General features: G+C 38.3%; 1 protein-coding gene across 7 annotated transcripts in view; it reads left to right on the top strand.

Annotated features, from left to right (window-relative positions):
* Positions 1–27,338, top strand: part of LOC149811908 (RING/U-box superfamily protein) — a 45,444-nt gene that overhangs the window by 11,823 nt on the left and 6,283 nt on the right. For 3 of the 7 annotated variants that reach the window (XM_089993122.1, XM_089993121.1, XM_089993120.1), the window contains exons 3-4: positions 17,493–17,533; positions 17,628–18,944. In XM_089993122.1, coding sequence (XP_089849248.1) covers positions 17,493–17,533; positions 17,628–18,647 — 1,061 coding nt within the window. In that variant the 3' untranslated portion in view covers positions 18,648–18,944. Of the gene's footprint in view, positions 1–17,492; positions 17,534–17,627; positions 18,945–27,338 lie in introns of those variants that run through there. The other 4 variants (XM_089993125.1, XM_089993124.1, XM_089993123.1 and 1 more) reach the window with 3 other exon arrangements.

The following is a 27,338-nucleotide window of genomic DNA, read 5'->3' as shown; positions in this document are numbered from 1 at the left end:
CAAGCCTCGATAGGTATACCATCTGGGTCAACTGCCCTTCTTGATTTCATTTTCTTCAAAGCCTCTGCAATTTCTTTCTTTTGAATCTTGCGCATGAAGTCACGTTTCATCTCATGAAAAGGAATGGACAAGTCTGCAAGATCCTGCGCATGACTTCCATTAAAAAGCTTATCAAAATAATCTTTCCATCTCTCCTTAATTTCCTCATCTTTGACTAAAACCCTTTGTTTATCATATCTCTATGTTGAGATATAAATTTTACAAACCAGGTTTGTTTTGCCTAAACCCAGCCCAGGCTGCAAAAACCTAAAACTCGACCTGAAACTTGCCTGAATTGTTTCTTACAGAATACTAAGCCCTGACTCTGAAATTTGTCAGTACCTTCCTTAGGTGTCTAGTTAAATCCTCTAATTTTTGGGATTTTTCTGTAGCACCGTTCGGGCGCACTCAATTTTTTATCGAACCTTGTCAAAACCAACCTAACTTGTTACCCGATTTTGACTTTGACCCAAACTCTAACCCCACCCAGCCCCAAACCTTGAACATAGGCCCATCAGAGCGCATGAATTGGTATCAGAGAGAACAATCCTCGTTCCTCTAATTTGTTTTAAAAAAATGAATTTCGCCGACAAAACCGCCAAGAAGAGGAACAACCCCAAGTCAGTTTGTGTGGGAAACCACATGTCCAGGCTCTCAGAGAGCTTCAAAAATATGTCGAATTTGCTGCAGCAAATGCAGGCGAAACTCTATGTCACATGACAACAACTCTGACCTGCTTTCCGTGATAGAGATGTCCTCGAGAAGCATGTCAAAGCTCCAGCATACGAATTGACTTCATTGTTGCAGCCCGTAGACAAACCCAGTGAGAGTGATCTTGCCGACATCACCAGGCAAGGGAGGCGCAAGAACCCGTGCGTGGATCGCTATCGGACAAGCGTGAAAACGACATGTGCATGCAAATTCGTGTCACTTTGCTGTCGAGAATGGTAAAAACTTTTGCTTCCATTCTCATGGAAAATGACTCAGCTTGATGAGATATATAAGGCCCAAAGGCCAAATGTAAACCAAGTGAATCCCTCCGAACTTAGACTAGGGTGCGCCAAGGAACTCCTTAGTGGAGAAGTTTTATGGTGGGACCAATGGCACAAAAAATGCCATGGGACGCCTACTAGGGTCAATCTTGAAAAAGAAACCCTAAGAGAGTTTGGACCCTCAGTTTACAAATACCCATATATCGAGAGCGAAGATTGGTCCAAAACCACCTCGATAAAAGCACTAGTGGGAGGAACTAGGGAGAAAATATATAACAAAATCATTGCTTATAACTCTCAAACCCTAGAAGGTTGTTTCACAAATGATGAGGTGAAGGAGGAGCGACTAAAAAAGTCATCCTTCGTGAAGAGACCTAATCGACCCTTCGATTGGCCGAAGGGCCGCAAACCAAACAAGGAGGAAGCCAATCTAAGGGCACCCATATATCGAGAGCGAGGATTGGTCTAAAACTGCCTCGATAAAAGCACTAGTGGGAGGAACTAGGGAGGAAATATGTAACAAAATCATGGCTTAGAACTCTCAAACCCTAGAAGGTTGTTTCACAAATGATAAGGTGAAGGAGGAGCGACTAAAAAAGTCATCCTTTATGAAGAGACCTAATCGACCCTCCAATTGGCCGAAGGGCTACAAACCGAACAAGGAGGAAGCCAATTTAAGGACCGGCTCCAAGGTGAAACCCAAATTCACTTGGAGGACTCAAATGACTAAAGGAGATAATGTAGGGACATATACAACCCTCAAAATCCCTAAAACTATGCAAGAGGCCCTACCTTGCATAATCAAGGGAAAGAGTCGAGCTAGTGCCAAAGAAGTTGTGGCGGATCTTCCTGAAACTAATAGGATTCTCGTCAAGTTTGGGAAAATGTTTGATAAACCCACCTCCTTACTTCCCCAAGGTTCTGAAGATCCTCGTATCCCCTTCGAGGAGCGTAAATTCATGACCTTATGGACCTCCTACAAATTTGGGCAACCTATAGCTTCCTATCATGTCCATGTTGTGAACGAACAAGGCAAATGTGCGAAACTCGAGAAGACCAAGGCTGCCAAAGCCTGCATCCATTGCGACTTCAAGAAGGTTCCTTTGATCCATTGTAGATGGTGAAGGGTGCACATGTGCAGACGATTGGAAAGACGCATGGGAACCGAGTGTTGCTAAAGGTTGGAAGACAGTTTGCCAAACAATGCGAAGGATCACACCAACATTGGAGATGAAGGAAAACCTTCGTAGTGAAATCTTGCCTAGTGGGTTAGGCAAATCTTAAGGGGGAGGGGATGATGCAGACCCAAATTTTGAAGACCTTGTTCTAGATCCATTGCCCCAGGTCCTTGGTACAGACCAAGTGTTGGAAGAACCCAACCCAGCTCTAAGGGTTCAAAATATACAAACAGGTCCAAGTGTGATTGACCGGATTCATGATCCAAGCTCTAAATGCTCCAAGCCACCTTAGCCAAGTGGGACCCTCCCAAAAGATGCCACATAACCATTACTGACACATCAGTCGTGTGGGACCCACCCTTGGGTGTCCTCTTGTTTAATGAGGGAATTGAATGCAAGCGGGACCCACATGGGGCATCCCCTCTAGAAGACTTCATGGAAGGATGTGTGGGCCCCACCCCCCTTGGCACCCCAAGGTACTTAAGTCTTCTAGGGGACTCAGTGAACCTCTTGTGGTCTCTCCTTATTGGATCTTGGAAGCCCAAGTGATCCTTGTGAATTGGGCTCTATATTGATGAGCCAAGGAAAGTCTCCATCTAAAGAGACTAGGTTTATCTATAGTTAGGTATTTTCCATTTACTTTGCTTTGAGGCCATTATGAGAGCTCTCTTACCCTATGCATTGTTAAAATGTATATGTTATTGTATGCATACATATATTTTAATACATATGTATAGTTTTGCAGTTTTATAATGTCATGCCACCAGGGGTAATTTTGTCTTTTTATCCCTTGTAATTAGAACTGTCCACTAGGGACTGTTTTTGTCTTTTTTCTATTTTTATTTTATTTTCTTTTTATTGTTTGACTAAGGGATCTATGGTCACTAACCATAGAGTTGGGTCTCTTCCCAATGGGCATAAATATGACCGTTGGGAAGCTCCCAACAACTCTATAGGAGGCCCCCCTGGTCCTTTTGCTTTATAAATAAGGGCTGCTAGCCCCTCTCCATGTAATGTTTTTCTTAGCATTTTTATCAATACAATATTAATTATTTTTATGTGTTCTTGTTCCTCTTTGTGAGCATTATGCTTAGCCCTTTGTAGCTCTTTGTATCTTGTCCATTAGTGGCTTCTTGTGTGGTTGTGCACTCTTTATAGCCCTGTGTGGCGTCTCTCTTGTGCACTTGAGTTTCATTACATGGTATTAGAGCCCTTTTATTCTTTTGATCTTGGAGGTTTTGTTTGTGGTGATCGTGGAACGTGTGTTCTTGTTAAAGTTTTTGGTGCTCTCTTTCTTTATTCATTTCTCTTGTTGTTCGTCATGGAGCATGAATCAAGAGTCGAGCTCTACTTCAAACTCAACGGATCCAACTAAATGATCTGGTCTTTGGCAATAGAAAATCATCTCAAAGGCAATAAACTTTTGGGGATTCGTGATGGGCACTACTCCCGAACCATCTTTGAAGCTCACCAAAGCCGAAGGAGGTATCAAAAAGGTCCTTGAAGGAGATGATCACATTAAGGCTATCTATGAGCATCAATTAAAGGTAGAAAATTGGAAAAACAACCCTGCTAAGATTTTTGCATGGTTTATGAATAATGTTGACATAAAAATGTGTGTCAATATTGCTAAGTTTAGAAGAGTCATTGAGGCATGGTTCTTTCTTAAGGGTATGTATACTAAAAAAGACCTTGCTAGACAATATTTTTTACAAGATAAGATTATAACCACTAAACAAGGGGACATGAATTTCCATGATTACTTTAGTACTTTGTTTCCTATTTGGGACAAATTAGCACTTCTTGAGCCAAAATGGATGGCTACCGAAGATATTGAACTTAGAAGAGAGCAAGTTGAGAGAGAACACTTATTCCATTTCCTTTATGGTCTAAAACCGGTATTTGAATAAGTTAGGTCTTCTCTCCTTCATATGACTTCAGCTATGTCTCTTGAAGATGCTCCGAGATATGCCAAGAGGAGACTCGCCTTGGCATTACTACTAAGGGTGAAGATGTTTTGGCCATTACTAGGTCCGGTAACAATATAAGGGCTTATAATCTCCCTCACTTTGTAACGCAAAATAACTATAATAGTAGATGTAGGAAGGGTGTTATTTGTCATTATTGTAATAAACCAAAACATATTAAACCGGTTTGCCTAAAGCTTAAAGGCAATGTTGTTTTCGTTGGAGAAATCACACCCAAAAAGGAAGAATCTAGCAATAATGGGAGAGATATTAAAGACACTCTTAGTCAAATATTGAGGGTACTACAACAACTCCTCAAATCATCTTCTACTTTGGGTGCCGCCATTAAATCTTCTTCATATCCTCCAGGTATGTGGATTCTTGACTCATGTGCTTCCTTTTATATGACCCCTCATGAGAATGTCCTTTCCGAAGTTTGCACTAATTCTATTTCATCTTATATCTCAACCAAGGTTTTAAAACCCGTGACTCGGAATTCGACTCGTTCTTTATTGACTCGTGACTCGGCGGGTCAACTCGGTGACTCGGACCGGGTTTTGTTAACTTTTGATTTTAAAAGAAAAACAATATATAATTTGTCTGAAACCATGTTTTTGAGTAAACATAGTCTCTAAATGTCTGTAAGAATATAAAAACAACTACAAAGAGCTATAGAGGTTTACTTGAATAATTGAATTTGATATCTATACAAGCACTTTGACTAATTCATGACTTGAATTAGAGGATTTGGTCACCATGAGTTCAGTCTGCTACTACCTAAGGTTCCTAAAATGGCCAATCATATATGCTAGTTTGTTTTAAAAGTTTTAATTTCCTCTCTAACAAATCCATAAATGTAAAATAGGGATATATGTGCATATTGAAAGTTTACATAATGCCCAATATCAACATAAATAAGCAATTTTCTCATGTATAAAACTATGCAGAAAATATATTAATGGCACAACTATAAAAAGACTACTAATATTTGAATATGTACACTGCTTGTTCACATAACAAATGGATGATGAAACCTAAATGTGACTTCCGATAGGCACAGTTGACCCGCCATATATAGTGAGAATCATTTCTTTAAAATATTTTGCTAGAATAAGTTGATAACACAGGGTGAACTGTAGTTCGAACAACATGGTGATTTTATTCTTTGGATTTAAATGCTTTTTTATCTTTAAATGATTTTTATTTTCTTTTTTATACAAAATCTGGGGGTAACCCTTGTTAAAATATATGTACTTATATATTTCGAAACTGTAATTTGAAACTCAAAAAACAAATTTCAAACATCCCAAAACTCGCCCGAGTCAGGCCAAGTCAAGCCGAGTCAGGCCGAGTCAAGCCGAGTTAGGCCGAGTCAAGCCGAGTCAGGCCGAGTTAAGCCCGAGTTTTGGCAAACCGAGTTTGCCTTGCCGGGTTGACTCGCTGAAGCGGCGAGCCGAGCCGAGTCAACTAGTTGACTCGGCGAGTTTTAAAACACTGATCTCAACTGCTGAAGGAACCTCTTTAAAAGTAAATAGTGTTGGAACTCTTGATTCAAAATCTTCTCAAAATTTTTTTGTTCCAAAAATAATGGTTGTTTCAAAATTAAATTAATTTTTTTTCCGTCTCTCAAATTTTTGAACGTGGATGTAAAGTCTCATTCTCATCTAAGGATTGCACTATGCAGGATCTCCAGTCAGGGAAGTTGATTGAGAAAGGCCATAGGAGAGGCGATCTTTACTTCATGGACTTTTTAACTCTTTCACCCAAGTCATTTTGTAATTGTATCCAAGACAAAAATATTGATATTTGACATTAAGAGACTTGGGCATCCTAGTTTTTCAGAGATGCATCTCTTTCCTTTTTTTAAAAATGTTTGTAATGAAAATGATATATTTTGTAAAGATTGCATTTTTTGAAAAATGAAAGCCATTCATTTTTCGCATAGATCTTTTGTTTATACTTGTCCTTTTGAATTAATGCATTCCAGTGTTATAAAAAACGTGTCTTGAGGTGCAAATGGTGCGCCTCGCATTAAGGCGAGGACCTGCGCACCTCATGGCGCCAGCCTGAGCTGTGAGGCGCAAAAAAAAAACAAAGAAGAAGAAGGTTTATTTTAGATGGTAATCAACTTCTTAGTTACTTTGAATTAATTAGTTTATTTTACTTTTATTTTTAATTAGTAAGCTTTTAATTAGTTTATTTTGCTTTTTATATGTTAATCTCATATTTTTTAGTACTTATTTGAGTTTTTCTATTGCTATTGGTTGTTGCTTTATAGGACATTATATTTTTCAATTATATAATTAGTTTTCTAGTTATGTAATCAGTTTTTTAGTTACTTTTATATGTTAATCTTATATTTTTTAATACTGATTTGAGATTTTCTATTTCTTATTGGTTGTTACTTCATAAATAAAGCATTTCTTTATTTATTTGTATTTTTAGATATTTTTTTATAAGTTTTTTTAAGTTTTCAATTTTTTTTTGAGGTTTATGCCTCGCCTCGGTTTTTGGTGGAGCGCCTCACTACGCCTCAACGCTTTTCACAACACTAGTGCATTCGGATATATAGTTCACCGGTCGTATCGAAGGGTTAATCCTATTATGTTATTTTTGTTGATGATTTCACTGGATATATATGAGTTTATTTTCTTAATTTTAAATTCGATGTGTTTTTGTAAGGAATTTCATATAATGATTAAAAATCAATTTCTTAGCAAGATATCTATTCTTAGGTCCGATTTGGGAGGGGAATATATGTCAAATGATTTTCAAAACTATTTGAAACAAAATGACATTTGTCATCAAAGGTCTTACCCTAGAACTCCTCAACAAAATGAGTTAGCAAAAAAAAACATAGACATATAATGAAAACCGCTAGGACTTGTCATTTCTAGGGACATTCCAATTTTTTTTTTGAGTCGAAACCGTTTTAACCTCAATCTACTTAATAAATAGAATACCTTCATCATCTTTACAAAATGTCTCATTTGAAAAACTTTTCAAAATAACTCTCGATTTTAAAAGATTAAGAATCTTTGGTTGTAAGTGTTACGTGCTTACTCATAAAAATGATAAACTATCTCCAAAAGCTATTGAGTGTGTTTCCTTGGGACATGGGAAAAATAAAAAAGGGTATCAATGTTTTTACCCAAAGAACATCAAACTTTATGTTTCTAAAGTTGCTACTTTCCTAGTAAATGAAAATGGATTTGATAACAAAGAAACTAAAGAAGTTTACTATACACTTCTATTTTGATATCATATCAAGACATGATGAATCTAACAAGTACCGAGCTAACACTTCACGTATCGTACCATCATGGTACCGGTATCTTGGCCAAGACATAACTACCGCCACTTAAAATGGTGTACAACCAACAAAACATCGTACCCTCTAGGTATTGGCACCCTAGGACAAAGCTTACAATACCCCTCAGTTATGAGCCGCAAGAACAAAATGTCCACGTAGACTCAGGTATGGACAATAAAACACTACAAAGTACCATCCCAATACTTTGGTTTGGGCCAAGACGGGGCACACACAACGACACTCAACATAAAGGCCAACTCAAGATACCTGTTCGGTACCACGGATCAACACCCAACGCAGATCTAACACACATACGGATCAATACCTGACAAGTCGAGTTCCTGCTTCATCAATTCCACATCCCTCATGCATTCATATGCATCTCAATTCTATATTGCCACTCTTGCAATATCTAACATTGGAGTAGCTGAGATCCAAGCATCAAATATGCGGAACGCCACATTCAATCATGCTCATATGCAAACATCTACGTATTACCAACCTTGCAATACAATTTCACAAATTTGTGCTCACATAGGCACCATAGTTACGTCAAGCAAACCAATTACCATGCAAACTCAGACTACGCAATGCCATACTTGCACTACGAACATCACAACAGACTTCCATGAATACATATTTTCCCACTTGCAATATGTGCAACAAGCACCGCATCACATGCATGCGTGCATACCACCCGTGCATCTTAACACAAACTAGACCCCTCGGACCACCAAACTCATACTAATGCACCACAACACACACACCATGAATTACGTGCTCAACGACACAAGCCGATCCATCAGACCAAGCGCAACACAAAGCTCCAACTAGAATATTCTGAAATCCCAGGCAAGTTTTGCATCTACAGGAGTCAACTTTTTCATTACAAGAGTCGACCCTCAGAATAGAGGAGTCAACCTCTGATCTGCAGGAGTCAATCCTCAACCCAAACACCTATTACGAAAGTGAAACCCATGCATAAAACCCAAAATCCCAACAATCACAGGTCCCTCAGCCTCTTCCCGGGTTGATTCTCTTGAATCCCAGGCTTAAAATCCCTTACTTGAGCTCAAACCACAAAGAAAACACAATCTGGTAACACAAGAGTCTACGCTTCTGAGCATAGGAGTTGACTCTCCCCTAACAGGAGTCAACTTCCTCTCAGTAGGAGTCGACTCTCCCTCAGCAGGAGTCGACTCTCCCTCAACAGGAGTTGACTCTCCAGAAACAAGAGTCAACTCTTTGCACACAGGAGTCGACTCTGCTGAAATAAGAGTCAACTCTTTGCACACATGAGTCGACTCTACTGAAACATGAGTCAACTCTTAGAAAGCAGGAGTCGACTCAGGCTTAGCAAGGGTCGACCCAACCCCAACAGAAGTCGACCCCCAAAACGAAGGTGTCAACTCTTGGGGTCTAGCCAACAGAACAACCAGTAGGGAGTCGACCCCTGACAACACCAACTCGTGTTTCCTCTCCTGAAACCCAAAAATCTTAGGGGATCAATCCCTAGATTCAATTGGAAATCCACCCCAGGGTGTCCCAACTGATCTACACCAAATTTCCCCAATTTTCATGGATCCAAAATCACATATAATTTCATAACCTGAATGATCACGATAAAAACCAAAATATCAAAGCACGAATCCATCTATTGCATGCCATGTCCCGAACCAACGTAATTCTAAACATGGAACAATCATAAGCATGCTGCACTCATATGTCTAAACATGAACTCATTCGAAACAGACCATAATCTCGAAGATCAAAATAATTTAAACATGGTTTAACATGCTAAAATCTCATATTACATAGGAATTCACAGATTTTCATAGTCATGCTAGAATCACAGAAATATAACATGATTTCCTATTCCAAACACCCACTTTCTTATGTTCACGCTTCACACTAGCAAGCAAAACATGGAGTTATGGACCATACCTCACAAAATCGCCCAACAACAACGAACAATCCACGCGAATCCGGGGTCCACGACATGCCTCAACTCCAAATCCACCATGAACGCATCCCTTCCATGTCAGAAAGCTTCAACACACCGAAAACACTCCACCACAACAACTCCACTGGTCTGAACTCCTACCAAAATGAACCACACACAGGTACAAACCTCTCTCACCAAGGATGAGGGTCAAGAGAGAGGGAACAAAGGGGAGAACAAGAGAGAGAGGTTCAGTTGAGAGAGAGAAAGGGTAATATGCATTAGGGGGGAAAGAGATAGGGTTAAGGGCAAAACCCACATAAGGGGGGGGGGGGTAATGTGGCTATTCAAGAAGAAGGGTGGGGGCCACTTGGCACCCATCCAAGATAGATGTCATGGTAAAAAAGACCATGACACCCTTACAGCCAAAGTAATACCCTCCATGTCTTATCCATACCAAAAAATACCCTTAGGCTGAAACCAAATTACAAATCTGCCATCTTTCATAAAAACCAACCCCTTTTTTAACAATACCAAGTATATCCCCATGCCAAAAATATCCTCAACCTTTCTTCAAAATACCGAGCATGTTCCTTGCCAAAAAATCCATGATCTTTCTTAAAAATGACCATTATGTTTCCAAGTCCAAACAGATCCGATCCAAACCCATATTCGACCATTTCACGATGACCCAATATTCATCAATATTAAGTGCCAACCTCAATGCAAAGGCTCATAATTATTAAATACTCACATAAATAAAGGGTCCGAAAGTCCGGGATATTACAATAGCATCCCAATTCCAACTGGCAGACTTCTTCACCAAAGTGCTTCCTACTCCAAGATTTCATTTTTTACTTGACAAACTTTTATTTGAGGGGAGTGTTAAAGTATATATATCCACATATATATATACTTTATGTGTACATACACACACACACACACACACACACATATATATATATATACACACACACACACACACACACATATATATATATATATATATATATATATATATATATGTATACATGTGTGTATTTACAAAGGTGTAATAGGTAATACCCATTAGGGGTATTTTTGTCATTTCAGTCAACTGCAATAGACTGTGCCCATTAGAGGCACATTTGTCTTTTCTTGGTTGTTTTATATTCTTTTTCTTTTTCCGTTTTCATAGGTGTAATAGGTAATACCCATTAGGGATATTTTTGTCATTTCAGTCAACTGTAATAGACTATACCCATTAGGGGCACATTTGTCTTTTCAATCAACTGTAATAGATTGTGCCCATTAGGGGCACATTTGTCTTTTTTTTGTTTTTTATATTCTTTTTCTTTTCCCATTTTCATAGGGGCTATTTTAATGAAATGGTGGTCTTCCACGAATGCACTTGAACCACTCAAAAGAAGTGTCGAAAAGACACTTTAGACAAGACCCACAAAAGGGTATAAATGGAATAACATAAAAGTAAATAATAAAACTTTATTAATAACAAGAAAAATGCTTAACAAGCATTGAAAATATTTTTACACGAGGGGATGCACCCCTATTTATACAAGTGAGAAGGGAATAGAGGAGAGCTCTCCTTGTAACCGTTGGTCCAACGACTATTCATATGGTCAAGTTCGACCAATACCTATTATCTAGTTCCATGAGAACTAGATAATAAATAAATAAAAGAAAATAAAAAAAGAAAAATTACATTTACAAAAATATCTAGTTACATATATATATTATTATATATATGTATTTTACATTTTAACACTCTCCCTCAAACTTACGGTACAATGAGCGAAAGTTTGTCTAAAAGGAAGTGAAATTTGGGAGTCGCGAGAGGTTTGGTGAAGAAGTCTGCTAATTGATATTCTGATGTGACATATGGCAGATCAATGGTTTCATGTAAGTATTCATCTCTGACATAGTGACAATCCATCTCGATGTGTTTGATGCGCTCATGGAAAGTCCGGTTGCTTGCAATGTAGATTGCACTCTTGTTGTCACAAAACATTCGTGAGGCTTGTGTTGCTTCAGCTCCCATGTCAGCAAGGAGTCGCCTGAGCCAAACAACTTTCATTGTGGTGGTTGCCATGACTCTATATTTAGCTTCAGTGGAAGAAAGAGAGACTTTCAACTGCTTCTTGCACCTCTACGATATTAGAGATTCATCTAAAAACACACATAAACCAGTGGTTGAGTGTCTATTATTAGGATCACCTCTCCGGTCAGCATCAGTATAAGCAATGAAATCTAATGATGACGATGCAGACAAAAAGAGGCCTCATGAGAGAGAACTCTTTAAATATCTAATAATGCGTAAAATAGCTTCCATGTGAACAGAAGTGGGAGCATACTGAAATTAACTAGCTGTGTGTACAATGCTATGTCTGGCCTAGTGATAGAGAGATAGAAAAGTACTCCAACAAGCTGTCTGAACAGAGTAGGATCATCAAGAAGCTTTCTATCATCAATTTTCATTTTAACATTGACCACGTCTGAAGTGTCTACTTTCTTATCGTCTGTAATGCCAGACCTGAAAACAATATCAAAAGCAATTTTAGATTGAGATATCAAATACCCACGAGGGCAATACAAAACTTCAATTCCTAAAAAATATCTTAATAATCCTAAGTCAACATTTCAAAATGAGTTTTAAGAAGAGTTTTGATATCGTCAACTCCTTGTTTGTCGCCTTCGGTGATGATCATATCATCCACATAAAGGAGAAGAATGACGATACCTGCATCAGATTTCTTAATAAACAAAGCAATGTCAATCAAAAAAGAGTTAGATCCAATGTCAATCATAACATGACTAAATCTATCGTACCAGGCTTTTGGTGTCTGTTTAAGGCCATAAAGGGCCTTCTCAAGACAAAGAGTTTTACCCTTAGGGATACTAACACCAGGGGGCGTCCATGTAAACTTCTTCAACAAGACTTCCATTCAAAAAGATATTTTTGACATCCATTTGAAATATAAGTCATTTCCTAATAGAAGCTAAGGCAATTAGAGTTCTAATAGTAGTCATACGGGCTACAAGGGCAAAGGTTTCTTCTTAGTCAATGCCATATTCTTGAGCATAACCTTTTACTACTAGTCGGGCCTTATACCTTTCCAGGGTCCAATCACTTTTGGTTTTGACTTTATAGACCCACCGACAACCTATTGGTTTATTTCCTAGAGGAATGTCTTGAATAGACCATGTGTTGGCCTTTTCTAATACATCTAGTTGTGTTTTCATGACTTCAATCCATTCTATATGATTTTTTGCCTCAGAATAAGATGAGGGTTCAACATAAGATTGTATTAATGCAATAGCTGCCCTATACGTGGGTGAAAAAGATTCGTATGATACAAATTTTATCAGAGGTCTAGAGATTCTAGAAGTCCTTCCGAGGGAAACTTTAGAATACTTTTCTAATGCACATAGAGGGTTTTGCTCGTCGTCTCTTCGTCTTGAATATTGTAGACCAAAATCCCTGTAGGTTTGGTCTTCGTTATCGATATCATTGTCAAAGGTAATAGGACTTTGATCATTGTCAAAGTTACACTCAAAATCCCATTCACTAGATTTTGAAGTTAAATCAATTAAAAAAAATATTCACTAATATCCTTGGATTTTTCACTTTCAAAAGCACTTTTTTTTTCTAAAAAGGATACATTTCTTGATACATATAATTTTTCATTTTGAAGATTAAAGCACCTGTGGCCTTTTTGATGTTCAACATATCTTAACAAGGCATATGGGATTGCACGAGGAGAAAATTTATCATTTTTATTTGTAAATACAAAACATTTGCAGTCAAAGATTCTTAATCTAGAATAATCAAGAGATAAATGAAGAAGTTTTTCTATTGGAGATATATTCCTTAACGAAGAAGATGGCATTTTATTAATGAGATAGGTGACAGTTAAAGCAGCCTTAGCCCAAAACCTTTTTGGAACGTGACTTGCAATTAGTAAGGTCCTAGTAGTTTTCATAATGTGTCGATGCTTACGTTCAGCAAAACCATTTTGTTGTAGAGTGTGTGGGCATGATCATTGATGTGTAATGCCATATGGATTAAGATAGTCTTTGAATTCTTTAGACATAAATTCCCCCCGAATCAGTGCAAAAAATGAAAATATTACTTTGAAATTTGTTTGTAACCATCATATAAAATATTTGAAAGTGAGTAAAAACATCAGATTTATGTTTAAGAAAATAAATCCAAGTGTGTCTAAAAAAATCATCAACAAAGATGACATAATACGCATAACTGCCTTTAGAGATAACTGGTGCAGGTCCCCAAACATCCGAATGCATTAACTCAAGAGGTTTTGTAGAGACAAAAGTTCTATTAGAAAAGGTAATCTTTTCATTTTACCAAGAATGCAGTGTTTACAAGAAAAACTTTTAGAATTACAAAATTTTTCCAAATTTGGAGAGTATTGAATTTTAGACATATGAGGATGGCCAAGTCTTTTGTGTTTGTTTCTAATTTTTGAACAACAACAACAACAACAACTACGCCTTTATCCCAAAACAATTGGGGTCAACGATATGAACCAACAAAGAAAATCATTCTGGGTCTTCTACATGAATCCTTCTCCTCTAATCATTTATATCCAATGCCATGTCCTCGGTGAGGTTCAAAGCATTCATATCTTTTCCTATCATTTCCATCCAAGTCTTCCTAGGCCTACCCCGACCTCTTTTAACTAATATATTTTCCCATTTCTCCATCCTTCTAACTGGAGCATCATTAGTTTCTAATTTTTGAACATTTAAACAAAATACATTCTTGGGTAATTTCAAAAAGTCTATGTAATATAGTCCTTCTCTATGGCCTTCACCAATCAACTTCCCTGACTGACGATCCTATATCCAACAACTATCAGAAGAGATGAAGATATTACATCCATAATCAGATATTTGTGACACAGATAAGAGATTCAAATTTAGTTTAGGAACATATCTAACCTCTGAAATAATTTTTTTTTTAGATTTTTGAAAACTTTCAAAACATCATATTCCTTTTATTTCAAGAGATGTTCCATCTGCTGTAAAAACCTTTGATATAATTGAGTTGTTTTTAATGCATTCAGATAGACTTTTGTCATTTGGGGTCATGTGAAATGAGGCACCGAAATCTAAAAGCTAAGGGAAGTTACTTGGACCGGAAACAGATGCGACTGCCGCTCCAGTTGAGGCTTCAGTTAAAGTGGATACCCCTTTGAGAAGAGGTTGAAGAATCTCCATTAGTTGAGTCATAGATACAAGAGCATCTTGATCTTTTAGCTCAGTTTCAACCGATGCGGCCCTCTTTTCGTCTCTTCTTTTTAATTTTGGACGTTGAGGCCTATAGTGCCCCAGTTAATGACAGTGATGGCAAATAACTTTTCTTTTGTCAAACTCATCACTCTGTCTTCCAAAATGAGGCAGCTTATAAGTGCGAGTATGATTTCCTGTTCTAGACACTGCTAGAATAGAATCGTCATCAACTCTTAGAATACTCTTTCTGAGTCGATTTTCCTCCATAGTAAGTTCTTTAATAGTATCCACAATAGTAGGAATTTTTCCACGATGAAGAAGGGCCGATTTAGTGGATTCAAATTCTGGCCTTAAACCATTCACAAATTGGTAAAAGTGTTCCATATCGAGTTGCCTTTGGTGAAGCTCGATATCCTCAGCTCAATGCCATTTTGACTCTAAAAGAGCCAATTCTTCCTAAAGTTCGGACACTCATTGTAATATTCACGAATGAATGTCTTTTTGAGTCATTGTCTGAACATTTTTTTGTAGATTGCACACATGCGCAATATCTTTAAGAGAATACATATTTTAAGGTATTCTCATGCCTTATCGACATGTTCAAATTTAGTGAGGCTAGAGCATTTTTTAATGTCTACGCTATTAATAAGCCATGACATAATTTTTGCATACCCCATCCTTCACTCTTTTCATTTCTTTTTATATGCGGCTAAAGCCTTGATCTTTTCCTCTTCAGTTAGAAGAACTTCCTTATCACCTTCTTTTTTGGTGAGGGATAGTTTAGGTTTCGAATCGGAACCATCTACTATTCCCCATAAACCTTTTCTCCATATGTGGTGCTTCATGATTGAAGCCCACATTACATAATTAGTATCATTTAATTTCATGGGTATGATGGTAATCTTATCATTGTCATTCATCTTTGTGAAGAAAATAGGAGAAGGGAAAAAAGAGAGAAGAGAAGAGAGAGAATGCAATACAATTTTGTAGCTCAAGTCCTCATTTCTTCAAACAAATCTTCTTGTAGCCGAAAATGAAGTGATAAAACACATTTTGACAAGTGATGAAACACTTTTTGCAAGAATAAGGTGATAACACACCTTTCCAAGTGAAGCACGGAAATCAAGGCAAAAGCTTTTCAAGATCTAACATGTAATGAAATGGTGGTCTTCCACGAATGCACTTTAACCACTCAAAAGAAGTGTCTAAAAGACACTTTAGACAAGACCCATAAAAGGGTATAAATGGAATAACATAAAAGGAAATAATAAAACTTTATTAATAACAAGAAAAATGCTTAACAAGCATTGAGAGTATTTTTACATGAGGGGATGCACCCCTATTTATACAAGTGAGAAGGGATCAGAGGAGAGCTCATAGTCCAATGACTATTCATATGGTCAAGTTTCAATTGGAACTTGACCAATACTTATTATCTAGTTCCATGAGAACTATATAATAAATAAATAAAAGAAAAAAGAGAAATTATATTTACAAAATATATATAATAATATATATATATATATAATATATTATATATATATGTATTTTACATTTTAACAGCTATTTGGTAAATGACCAAATAAAGCTATTGGAAGATCCCAACAGCTCTATTGAGAGCTCCCAACAGCTCTATTGAGCCTCCTTGTATTTAAAGGGGATCTCTCCCTCCTCTCAATGTATGCTTGTCTTAAGCAATTATTCTAATAATGATTTATATTTTTTATCTCGTCTCTTGCCCATTAGTGGCCTTGTCTGTATGTTCTTGTATTTGACCCATAAGTGGTCCTTGTTTATGCACACTTTAGTGTGTTTGTAAAGCCCATAAGAAACATCTTATTTGTTCTTTTTGTATTTCATTACAAAGTGGACTTCATTCTTGCCGAAGGACTTTCTCTATCATGGTCTCATGGTAGTCAACAGGTTCCAAGCTGTTGTTTTTTATGACAGATGTCACATGTGCAAGCATGCCAAGATGGTCTCAAATCTTATAGTTTCTTTTGGAAATTCCCTTTCACGAGATGAATAATGGGATATAAGTTGGTGCTAGGCTCATAACATTCCCCTAGTTCAAACATGGTTGAAGGGCAGAGGAGAATTCTGGAAAAAGGTTTGGAGATGGTGGTTGGTGGAGATTTAGTGCTTTGATATGATTGAAGGAGGATGTTAACAAGGTTGAGAAACTGCTTGTACAGGATCACTTTTGTGGCCAAGTCCGCTGGGTAAATCGAGAGAGCGAGTGAGAATGTGTGTGTGTGTGTGTGAGAGAGAGAGAGAGAGAGAGAGAGAGAGAGAGAGAGAGAGAGAGAGAGAGAGAGAGAGAGAGTACCTCCTTCTCTCGTCCTCTTCTTTTGTCTCGCTGCATCAAACAGAGAGAGGGAGAGAGAGAAAAGGGAAACTGGAGAGAGAGATAGAGAGAGAAGGGGGAAGGGCCACACCCTTCCCCTTTTTATAACTTGGTTAAACCAAGTTGGTTTCATTGACCAGGTTTGGACACACCCTTCTCCTTTTTATAACTTGGTTAAACCAAGTTGGTTTCATTGACCAGGTTTGGACAAATCCAACTCTCTCTCTCTATTTATATATAGCCGTGTTCCTGTACCCTCATTTTTTGAAATTGCCATGTTGTATCCGTACCCGTACCCGCACCCACACCCGCACCCAGGTGACATAGTATAAGAGGAACTATAACCAGCATCTGTTCAAATTTAAGTTTCTTTTGAACATCCATTAAATGTTATACTCTTGGTGAATGTTTTTTTCTCTTTATTGGTGGCTCTCTAATCTTAACATTGTATCTTCTTACAGAACCAGCATCGGAGTCCTTCTCATTTCCTCGTTCTGCGGAGGTGATGATTCCTTATTTCTCCCATTTTTTATTAACTCTAGATGAATATGACCATCTTTTTTAATGCCTTTATTGATGGCCTCATTTGCTTGCAGGGGTCCCTTGGGCTTGGAACTTCAACAGTGCCATACAGCTGCGGTTCAACATCTTCTCATTCAGATGCTAGTGAGTCTGACCACATGCCCAAATCACAAAACCATTTCTTGCACCGGAACTTCTCAAGTCAGTGTTCTTTTATGTCAAAACCCATCCATCCTCTTTCCTTCCCCAGCCAAAGTTCTGAAAACAAAACTCAGATTTCAGCTTCTTCCAGCGGTATTAATGACAGGTTAATAACACCTAATATAAACAGTTTTCATTCTGACCCAAAGTCCTACAGAGCATTTTCTGAACTTCAGCCAGTGCAAGGCTCCTCAGATCTGAGTGCTAATTCTCAGCGTGAAGGCTTTCTGTGGAGTAGCTCAAGCAGTGTTGATTTCACTGATGTCTCTGATCAGTTTGACCTGGAATACCCTTTTTTTTCATGCAATGTGTCTGAAGCCCTGAAATGTGGAATATGTGAGAGATTGCTGTCTCAGAGATCACCATGGAGTTCTCATCGAATAGTGAGAAGTGGCGATATGCCAGTTTCAGGGGTTCTTTCCTGTTGTCATATTTATCACGCGGAGTGCCTAGAACAGACCACCCCTAAGATCCAAAAGCATGATCCTCCATGCCCTCTTTGCTCAAAGTCGGAAGAATGGACAATGCCTGTCCCAGATCAACAGATGTTAGCTACAAGGTTGAAGAGTGGATTTCCCAAGCTTAAATCAACCATTGAAGATGTTGGAGCAACATCATCAAAACCTTGGAGCTGTGGGCAATGGGGTGATTGTGTTGAGGGGACGGCCCAAGCACCACTGCATGGTAACTTGTCTTTTCTGAATAGGCACCGTCGCAAGCAGCAGTCTTTGATGAGGGGAAGCTCTAGCAAGGATTTGTCAGAATCCGATATCTTGAGTAAAAGTGGCTCACATTCTTTCCAATTGTTCAAGGGCCAGAGATATACGGATCATTCTGCTGCTATTGGGTGCTCAAGTTCAACATTGACTGCTCAATCTTTGAAGAGATGGTGAAGTTTAAACTGTGTAAGTCACTACAATTTTCTGCTTTTTTCTTTTTTATTATCTTTAAATGCCTCCTTACAAATAGCTGCGAGTGCCATGCAGTATATGGAGATTGTGACTTTTGATTTTGCACACTGATTTCATGTACGTGTCAAAGAAACCTGGTTAGGAGGGTCATCTTCACATTTTCTGCGGATTTATCATGCGGTTATTGGTTGGGTTTCACGTGCCTGCATCTTTACTTATGTATACGCAGGTGTTGGTCTTAACCAAATTATAAATTATTAATTTATGACATAGCTACAATTTTTCAGTGAACTGAACTAAATAATTCAATGGCTCATACATGTCCGAGAATGAGATATGCATATGGACAGACATATTTCATCCTATCAGATTGATTACACACAGAAATGGTCTTTGTCCTTAGCATTTTCTACTAGATCACACATCAATGCATGCTGTAACACAATTTGATATTGGCCCGTCATTCACGTATGAGTATGTAAAATGTGCAACTATCAGTCTTTTATGTCAAGTCATGAGACACCATCTTATGGTGTCATTCAAGATAGAGTGCAAGAGGGCATGCAAGCCAATGAATCAAAAAATTGCGCAAAAGTTCTAAACTCTACGATGCATATATCTGATCATAGGATGTGACAATCTCACTTGGGGTGGTATTCGTAAGAAATGTTGCTTAAAATTTTCTTGATGTATATTTGAATTGAAGACTTAAGATGAGGTTGGATCTGTTTTGGTTGAGGAATGAAAGCATTTATTTAGTGTTTGTGGGATCATCATAAAGCAAAGCTCGATCCTTTGTGATTTGGATTGCTGCATTGTCAAATTATTAATGACGGTGTGGTTGGTTTTACTATTAAGGGTGGAAGGGCAGTGAAGTAGCATGGTATTGATTGTGCATTTTGCTGGAGTGCATTGATGTAGCACAAAAATCAAAACTAAAGACTTGTGCACTATTATTTTCAAGTGCTGAAGGACATTCAAGATTGAGGAGCAACGATGAAACCTAGATATCTAAGACCAGTCAGCTGCTGTGTTTATTGCTAATGGCAATGCCTGAAAGGTGATATTATTGCATCTGGTTTCGAACTTGAGCAGTGATGAACTTCTAGGCCACTGTTGAAGTAAACCTAATTTGGTGGGTGGTCTGAGTTGGACAGCCAATTCAAGGTAGTGGGGCTTTGATCTGAATTTTCTTTGGCTTTGTGAGATACCCTTGAAGTTACTTTCAAACTACCAGTGAGGTATTGGACGTTGTTCTCCCCTCTCTTTTTTCTTTTTTCCTTTTGAAAGGCAAGCTGGGGTTAGGCAGACCCCTACCAGAACAGCAGCTGCCCCATGTGGCAGAGGGATTTGAACCTGGGCCTTCAGCTTGACACAGGACCCCGCACCACCTCGGTGGTTGTTCTCCCCTCCTTTCCCTGATAACAAAGCATCGTTAAGATGTCTGAATTTCAGTGAATAATTCTGTAGCATGGAAATATTGGGTGGAATAAGAGGTTTCTTGGTTGAAATTGAAAATAGTTCAACTGCATCCAAATGGGATCTGTTTGGAATTGCAGCATGTGAACACTGAGCAGCTAGTTCCACATTTGGGCTGTAATTTCACCCGCAAGAAATAGGAATCTCGTATTCAAGTATATAAAATAGGGGCATTTCTATGGTTGTACTGTACCCATAGCTTATGGTGGTACATCCTTGATTTAAATATATCTAGGCTAACCATAGCTTATGGTGGTACATTGATTTACATAGATCTAGGCTCAAAAGCAAAATCCAACTGTTAGATAATGTTTAACATGTTCTATTTATTATTTTCATGTGTTAAAGTTGACTCAAATATGATGTTTTATATCATTTTTTATGACTATATATATATATATATATATATAGAGAGAGAGAGAGAGAGAGAGAGAGAGAGAGAGAGAGAGAGAGAGAGAGAGAGAGTAATGGGTCCGTGCTAAACCACGGACTAAATGGGGTTTTCGGGCTTGTTTGGTGCTTTTTATGTGGTTTCGGCCCCATAAATGTGTTGGGCATGGTTCGGCCCCATAAATGTGTTGGGCATGGTCGATTTACTAAGAGTCCACACCTGGATCATGTGTTTTCTATGAAAAAAAATGATATTTGGAGCCTAGGAAATTTACAAAGATTTTGGACTCTTGATTTTTCAAACTTTATAAAAACTCACCAATGTGTTGGAATCAAACGCTTCAAGAGCTGATCCCTCTAAAATCAAGTACATAGATCACATCTGTACGGTTAGAATTTAAAAATAAAATGAAAAAAGCCTGAAAAACCCATTTAGCACGCCGTTTATCCCAAACTGGTTTAGCACGGACCCATTATATATATATATATGTGATTTTTTATGATGAAAAACCCTCACCAAAGCAAGGAAAAACCTTGGGTGGGCCCTCATGGCCACCCTGTCTTATGTGGCCCACCTTTGAAAGCTACAAACACACCCGTGTACTAATGAGATTTGATCCAAGGTCTTCAAATCAACAACTTCACAATCCCCCGCTGATATGGATGGCAGTGGACCGGGGCCGGGACTGGAGACAAGGTCTCCACCCCCATCCCGTCTCAAAATTTTGCCCTCTATCCCTGCACAAGTTTTGAATTTAACCTCCATCCTCAATCCAAACGGGGCTATGCGGGGCGGAGCCCCATTTTTACGGTCCTTCCGTCCTTCCGTCGCTGCCACCTTTTGCCGTTAGAGGAAGGAGAGGAGATAAATGGGAGCTTGCGCTGATAGTAAAAGGAAGGAGAGGAAGAGATTCGAGAAATGATTTTATGTTAGGGTTATATATATACATATATTATAAGGGTATAATAGTAACAGTTGAAATAAGGGTGCTCACAATTCATGGTTGTAGATGAGGATCATATATCTCTTTACGGTGTTCTAGGTAGGGGGTAGTTTGATTTCAGTGCTAAAATGCCTAAATTTGAACCCACTTCAAAACTTAAATTGATACTTTTTGTTCTTTTTGAACCGGGACCCATATATATATGGAAATAAAAACCTCTCCAATGGAAAACCCTCCCAAACCTCCCCAATGATTGTTTTATTGGAATTTTTGTGTTTTTTTTTCAAAATTCTGACTGTACAGATGTGATCTATATGCTTGTTTTTATAAGAATCAGTTCTTGGAGCATTTGATTCCCATGTATGGATAGTTTTTTATAAGTTTCAAAATTGTACAATTTTCATAAATTTTCAAGGTTCCAAATATCATTTTTTCTATCCAAAATCCAAGTATTGATTTATAGTAAATCAATCATGCTGAACACATTTGTACATCAGAATTTTGAAAAAAATACCAAAAAAATTTCATTGGGAAGGTTTTCATTCCCCTGTATATATATATATATATATATATATATATATATATATATATATAACAACAACACAACTCGTTCATCCTCATTGGGTCATGGATCAGGTTGGCTTATGAGCCTTAACTGTACCTCGTTATCCTTTGGGGAAACAAAGTTGCTGCAATCATGGAAGAGGAGGCGCAAAGAGCAGCCTAAATTATATTCACTCAAAACCCCCAAAATGAGTACTTGTGTAGAGGGATCGCCAAAGCACATTGAGCAGCAATTTCTGAGTTTCCAGGAGGGATCCTCTAGTCTATCACAATGTCAAAACTGCATGTGCGGTGAGATCCACATTTTTACATAGTCCACAAAATGTTACAGATGTAAATGGGTCGGATTTAGTTTGGATGTAGGCATCACTGAAGCCAACATGATGGATCTGGCCTAATTGGCTTTGGAGTTGGATTTGATATGGATTTACATGTATTAGGATTTGATGTTTGTTGGATACACGTCCTGATTCAGGTATGAATGTATAAATCAAACTGAAACCGACACATTTAGTTAATCAGATCTGCAATAGTGAGTCCAAGTAAACTGTAATTGGTGGGTTGGATATCAGAACCAACATCACTAAAAATGTTTGGTAAGTTGAGGCATCAGACACATGGGGAACTGGATTGTCATCCCCAAGATGCTACCAACCCGGGGTAATTTCAAGTCATGTTTTTTTTTATAGGCAAACTGGGGTTAGGCAGACCCCCCACCAGTTACACTACATACCATTGGATTTTGAACTTGCAAACGTCCCAACAATGATGATGTGCACTAACAGCTCCTACCAAACAAGCGAAGCTTCATGGTTTGACATTATGCACCTTGATCTTTCTTGAAGTGGCCAGGCCCAAAGTCAAGAAAGACGTTCCAAGCGTTGTTGTCAGAATCGGTATTAGCCCTGAATCGATTTTTAAAATTAATTCAGGGAATTGGCTGATTCTGATTCTCAACAGAATCGAACTCGATCGGCCAATTTTCAACCAGCAGATGACGTGTGTAACAAACAGTGTTATTAAAAGCTAAAAAGTGAGTGAAGTGTAGGCCCCCTTAAAGCTAGGCGTATGCTTCAAAGCTTTTAAAAAGCATATGCACACATAATTATTCAAAATACAAAAATTTCTTCAAAAGAGAGAAGTTATGGCATTGCAACATAATAACATGAACATTTGCATCATAATTTTCATAATTTTGCTTAACCAACAAGTTAAGAGAAAAAAAATAGTAAACAATATATGTTAGTAATTGTTTAAAAAAAAGTGAAACGACAAAACCTCTCATACGCTGTACAAACCATTTCATTTCAAATCAAAATAAATTTCAAGAGGATATTTCAGATGCACTTAATATGCAGAAAATGAAATACATTGTGGTCTTATACTACAAAATGCAGAGAATATAAAACCTCAACCTAATCTTCACTTACAAGCATATGCGGGTGAATTGAAAAAACACTCTGAAACATGGAAAGAGAGAGAGAGAGAGAGAGAGAGAGAGAGAGAGAGAGAGAGAGAGAGAGAGAGATCAACATTACCACTCATGAAGATCAACAAAATGTTGAACCCATGAACCGAACAATATAAAAAACAAAACAAAAATATAAAGAAATAAAAAGCAAAAAAAAAAAAGAAACTAACAGATAGCAAAGCCAAGCTCAATCATGATCCGCTGGATTAGAAGAAATCACCGATGAGTAAATGTTGTTCAGAGGGAAGAAGAGGTCTCTAAGATGCATACGTAGAATCACATATACATCAACCAGGATTTTATGGATAAGATTATTAAGGACGACAGGAATTTGATGGAAAATAGCATTATTGCGTGTCATCCAAACAAACCACCTAGTAAGCAACCACGTCTTCTAGATCAGTCTCCACTGCTTGCATCGCCTAATTCCAATAGGGCTCAGTAGCAAATCAAACGCAAAAGACTCCTTTTTGACAATTACGTTCGAAGATCTCCACGTCCTATTATACAGGACCACAAAGATTAGGCAGGATCAGAATAAATGAGAAGTAGTTTCTTCAGCAGCTTGACAAAGCACACACCAACTAGCTAACTGAAAGCCCAACTTCTTTAAATAACTGAGTCTAAACCCTATCATGCAAAATTAACCAAGCCAAGACCCGAGATCTTGGGAAAGGGCCCTTAGCCCATAACACACACTCATGTAACCAATCAGCCCCTAGAGGGAGCAACGATTTATACACTTTGTGGGTGTGGAACGCACCATTTGGTGCAATCGCCCATTGCAACCACTGATTGTAATTTCCCGCATCCTCAATTTGATCTCTGAAGAACGATAAAGCTCTCAGCCACATGCTTCACAAGTGCGAGATCGTCGACCTCTAGGTTCCATGACGAAAAAGAGATAAATCTGGAACACCATATTTAGCATGAAGCAAATGAGCACACGAAGAATCTGGTTGATGGGCCATCCAACATTGCTTGGCCGCAAGAGCAATACTCCTCTGTCTTGGAGCAAAAACACCTAAGCCAGCCATACGCCTAGGTAACACCACCGTTCGCCAACCAACCAAATGTCGCTTACTCTGAAGTTGACACCCAGACCAAAGAAAATCCGTCATTAAACAATAAATCTGCTTCTCCACACCCACATGCATCACGAACATTGACATGAAGAATTCAGGAATAGAAGAAAGAACATGTCTGATTAAAGTCAGACGGCCAACGATGGAGAGATAAGACGCCTACCACAAAAAAAGCTTGTTTTTCACTTTTTGAATAGTTGGAGCCCAAGTAGTGGAAGAGAGACGCTTCACTTGTAACGACAGACCCAAATACATCATCGACAACTCAGAGATTGCTCAATTAAAAATCCACTGACCCGCTGCAAGCATAGAAGACTCAACATTGAATATAGTAAGAGAGCATTTGCTATCATTTAGAGAAAGCTTAGAAAGAGAAAAAAAAGAACTGGAGAATAAGCTTGAATCTAAGCATCTGCTGCATGTTTGCTCGCCCAAAAATAATCATATCATCAGTATAAATAAAAATATGGTCCAAGAAATTCAGAACATCTAAAGGATCTATCAGGCGCTTCTCCGCAGCACGTTTAAGCAACACCACGAGACCCTCAACAATGACATTGAACAACAAAGGCGAGAGAGGGTAACCCTGCCTTAATCCACGCCCCAACTTGATCTGGCCACCTCTAATGCCGTTAATCTTAATCATGGCCTGAGCATTGAAGACCAATTCCCTCACCCACTCAGAAAAATGACCACCAATGCCAAAATTAGATAACATTTAAAATAAGAAGGGACAATGCACAAAATCAAAGGCTTTATGAAAATCTAATTTAAGAGAAAAATAGGGCTGACCACTAAGATGTAAGGAGTGAATGACTTCAGAGACCAAGATGAATGAATGGTGAATCCTCTTGTGGATAAAGGCGAACTGAGAGTTTAAAAATATTTGGTGAGCCAACCTTCAACCTATTAGCCAACACTTGGCGATCATCCGATAAAGAGCACTCATAACAGAAATCAGGCGAAACCTAGAGATATCAGTGACATCATTATCTTTCGGAATTAAAAAAATAATTGCCAAGTGGGTTTGAATAGGCAATTTAGAGTTGCGATAGAACCCATCAAACATGTTAATAACATCAGGCTTTACACAAAACCAAAAAATTCTGAAGAAATCCACATGAAACCCATAAGAACCTGGAGCTTTCCACCCCGACAAACCTTTGATGACCCTAAAAATTTCATCTTCAGATAACTTCATTTGCAAAATTCTGGCTTGATTTTGCTGAATCGAACCAACAGAAAGAGGACTAATGACACCTTCCACAGTAAGTGAAACGAAATATAAATATTTAAAATACTGAGTGACATATGAAATAACATGTTGATTTAAGTATGAAATACTCCCAATGGTGATTAATAGGACGACATTCCTCCTATGACGATGAGAAGCATATGAGTGAAAAAATTTAGTATTACCGTCTCTAACCACAAACCATTTCACCCTTGCCCGCTGCTTTCATCTAATTTCCTCCTTGACCCTTCATTTCTTCAAAAGCGTTGATAACTCAATAGATCTGTCCTGCATACTCTGCAGGTCCAAATCAGATAGAGACTACGGTGAATACATAGTTTGTTATAACGTTGAAATCTCTTGCTCTCAAGTAGCCATTTGCTGAAATTTAACCACATCTCGATTATAGAGCCGAGCTTCGATATCCTTAGCGAGACGAGACAACTTCTTATGACACCGGATAGCTGCCCACTACTCTTTAGAGGGCTTGTTCCAAGAGTCCGAAATAATCGTGTGAAATTCTAGCTCTTGGAGCCACAATTGTTCAAACACAAAACTCCTGACGGATTTAAAACCATCCCCCCAAAGAGTGATTAACTGACCATGGTCCGAGATAAAAAGAGCTAGCAAGACATACTTGACATGGGAAATTAGATCCAGCAGATTTGAAGTGACAAAAACCCTGTCAAGAACTCTGCAGCATGGGCGAATCTGCCTATTCGACCAAGAGAAACATTCTCCGATAAAAGGAATTAGGTAAATGTGATGCTGATGAACAAAATCTTGAAAATCTCGCATAGATGAATTGGAAAGAACGAGGTTATTAGAATCCTGAATAAACAAAAGACAATTAAAGTCTCCCATAAGAAAATGGTATTCCCTGTTTGAGATGACGATTCTGTTTAAGTCTTTCCAGAAAACAAGCCTCATGACAATATGATTAGGGCCATACACAACAGTGGCCACAACTCTCCTACCACTGTCTTGCAAAGTGAAAGCAACAGACAATGAAAAAAGACCCATGTCCAGCTGAGAAATATTTAAAGACTGCTTCCCCAAAATAAGGATACCACCGACATGGTTGACCGCAGGCTTAAAAAAATAGTCAGCACCCCTCCACATACCAGAGGCAACAGAACGAGAAACATCATCCATCTTAGTTTCACAAATAGCAATCAGGTCAGACTTCTCCTGTCTAACCCAATTAGCCAGAAACATACGCTTAGTGAGGCAATTCAAGCTTCTGATATTCCAACAAAAAGACTTCATGACACACAATCAGAAAAAATCTGGAGAGTGTGTGACCTCGTCGACCTTCGTAGAGACCTTTCATCGAAAGCCGTAACATTAAGTAGGTTGCTCCTCCTGCTTCTAATACCACTGCTAACGTGCCAGTTCCGAACAACCCCTCACGCTTAGTAGCTCTCGAAAAACCAGAAGAATCACCTCTCAGACCGAAGACAACACCAAGTGAAAGACCTAGAGAGCCACATAGGATAGTAGAGA

Source organism: Nuphar pumila, chromosome 17 (genome assembly GCF_984573655.1).
Source record: "Nuphar pumila chromosome 17, dmNupPumi1.hap1.1, whole genome shotgun sequence".
Taxonomy (NCBI): domain Eukaryota; kingdom Viridiplantae; phylum Streptophyta; class Magnoliopsida; order Nymphaeales; family Nymphaeaceae; genus Nuphar; species Nuphar pumila.
Note: the sequence above shows the minus strand (reverse complement) of the source record. Positions and strands in the feature narration are given on the sequence as shown.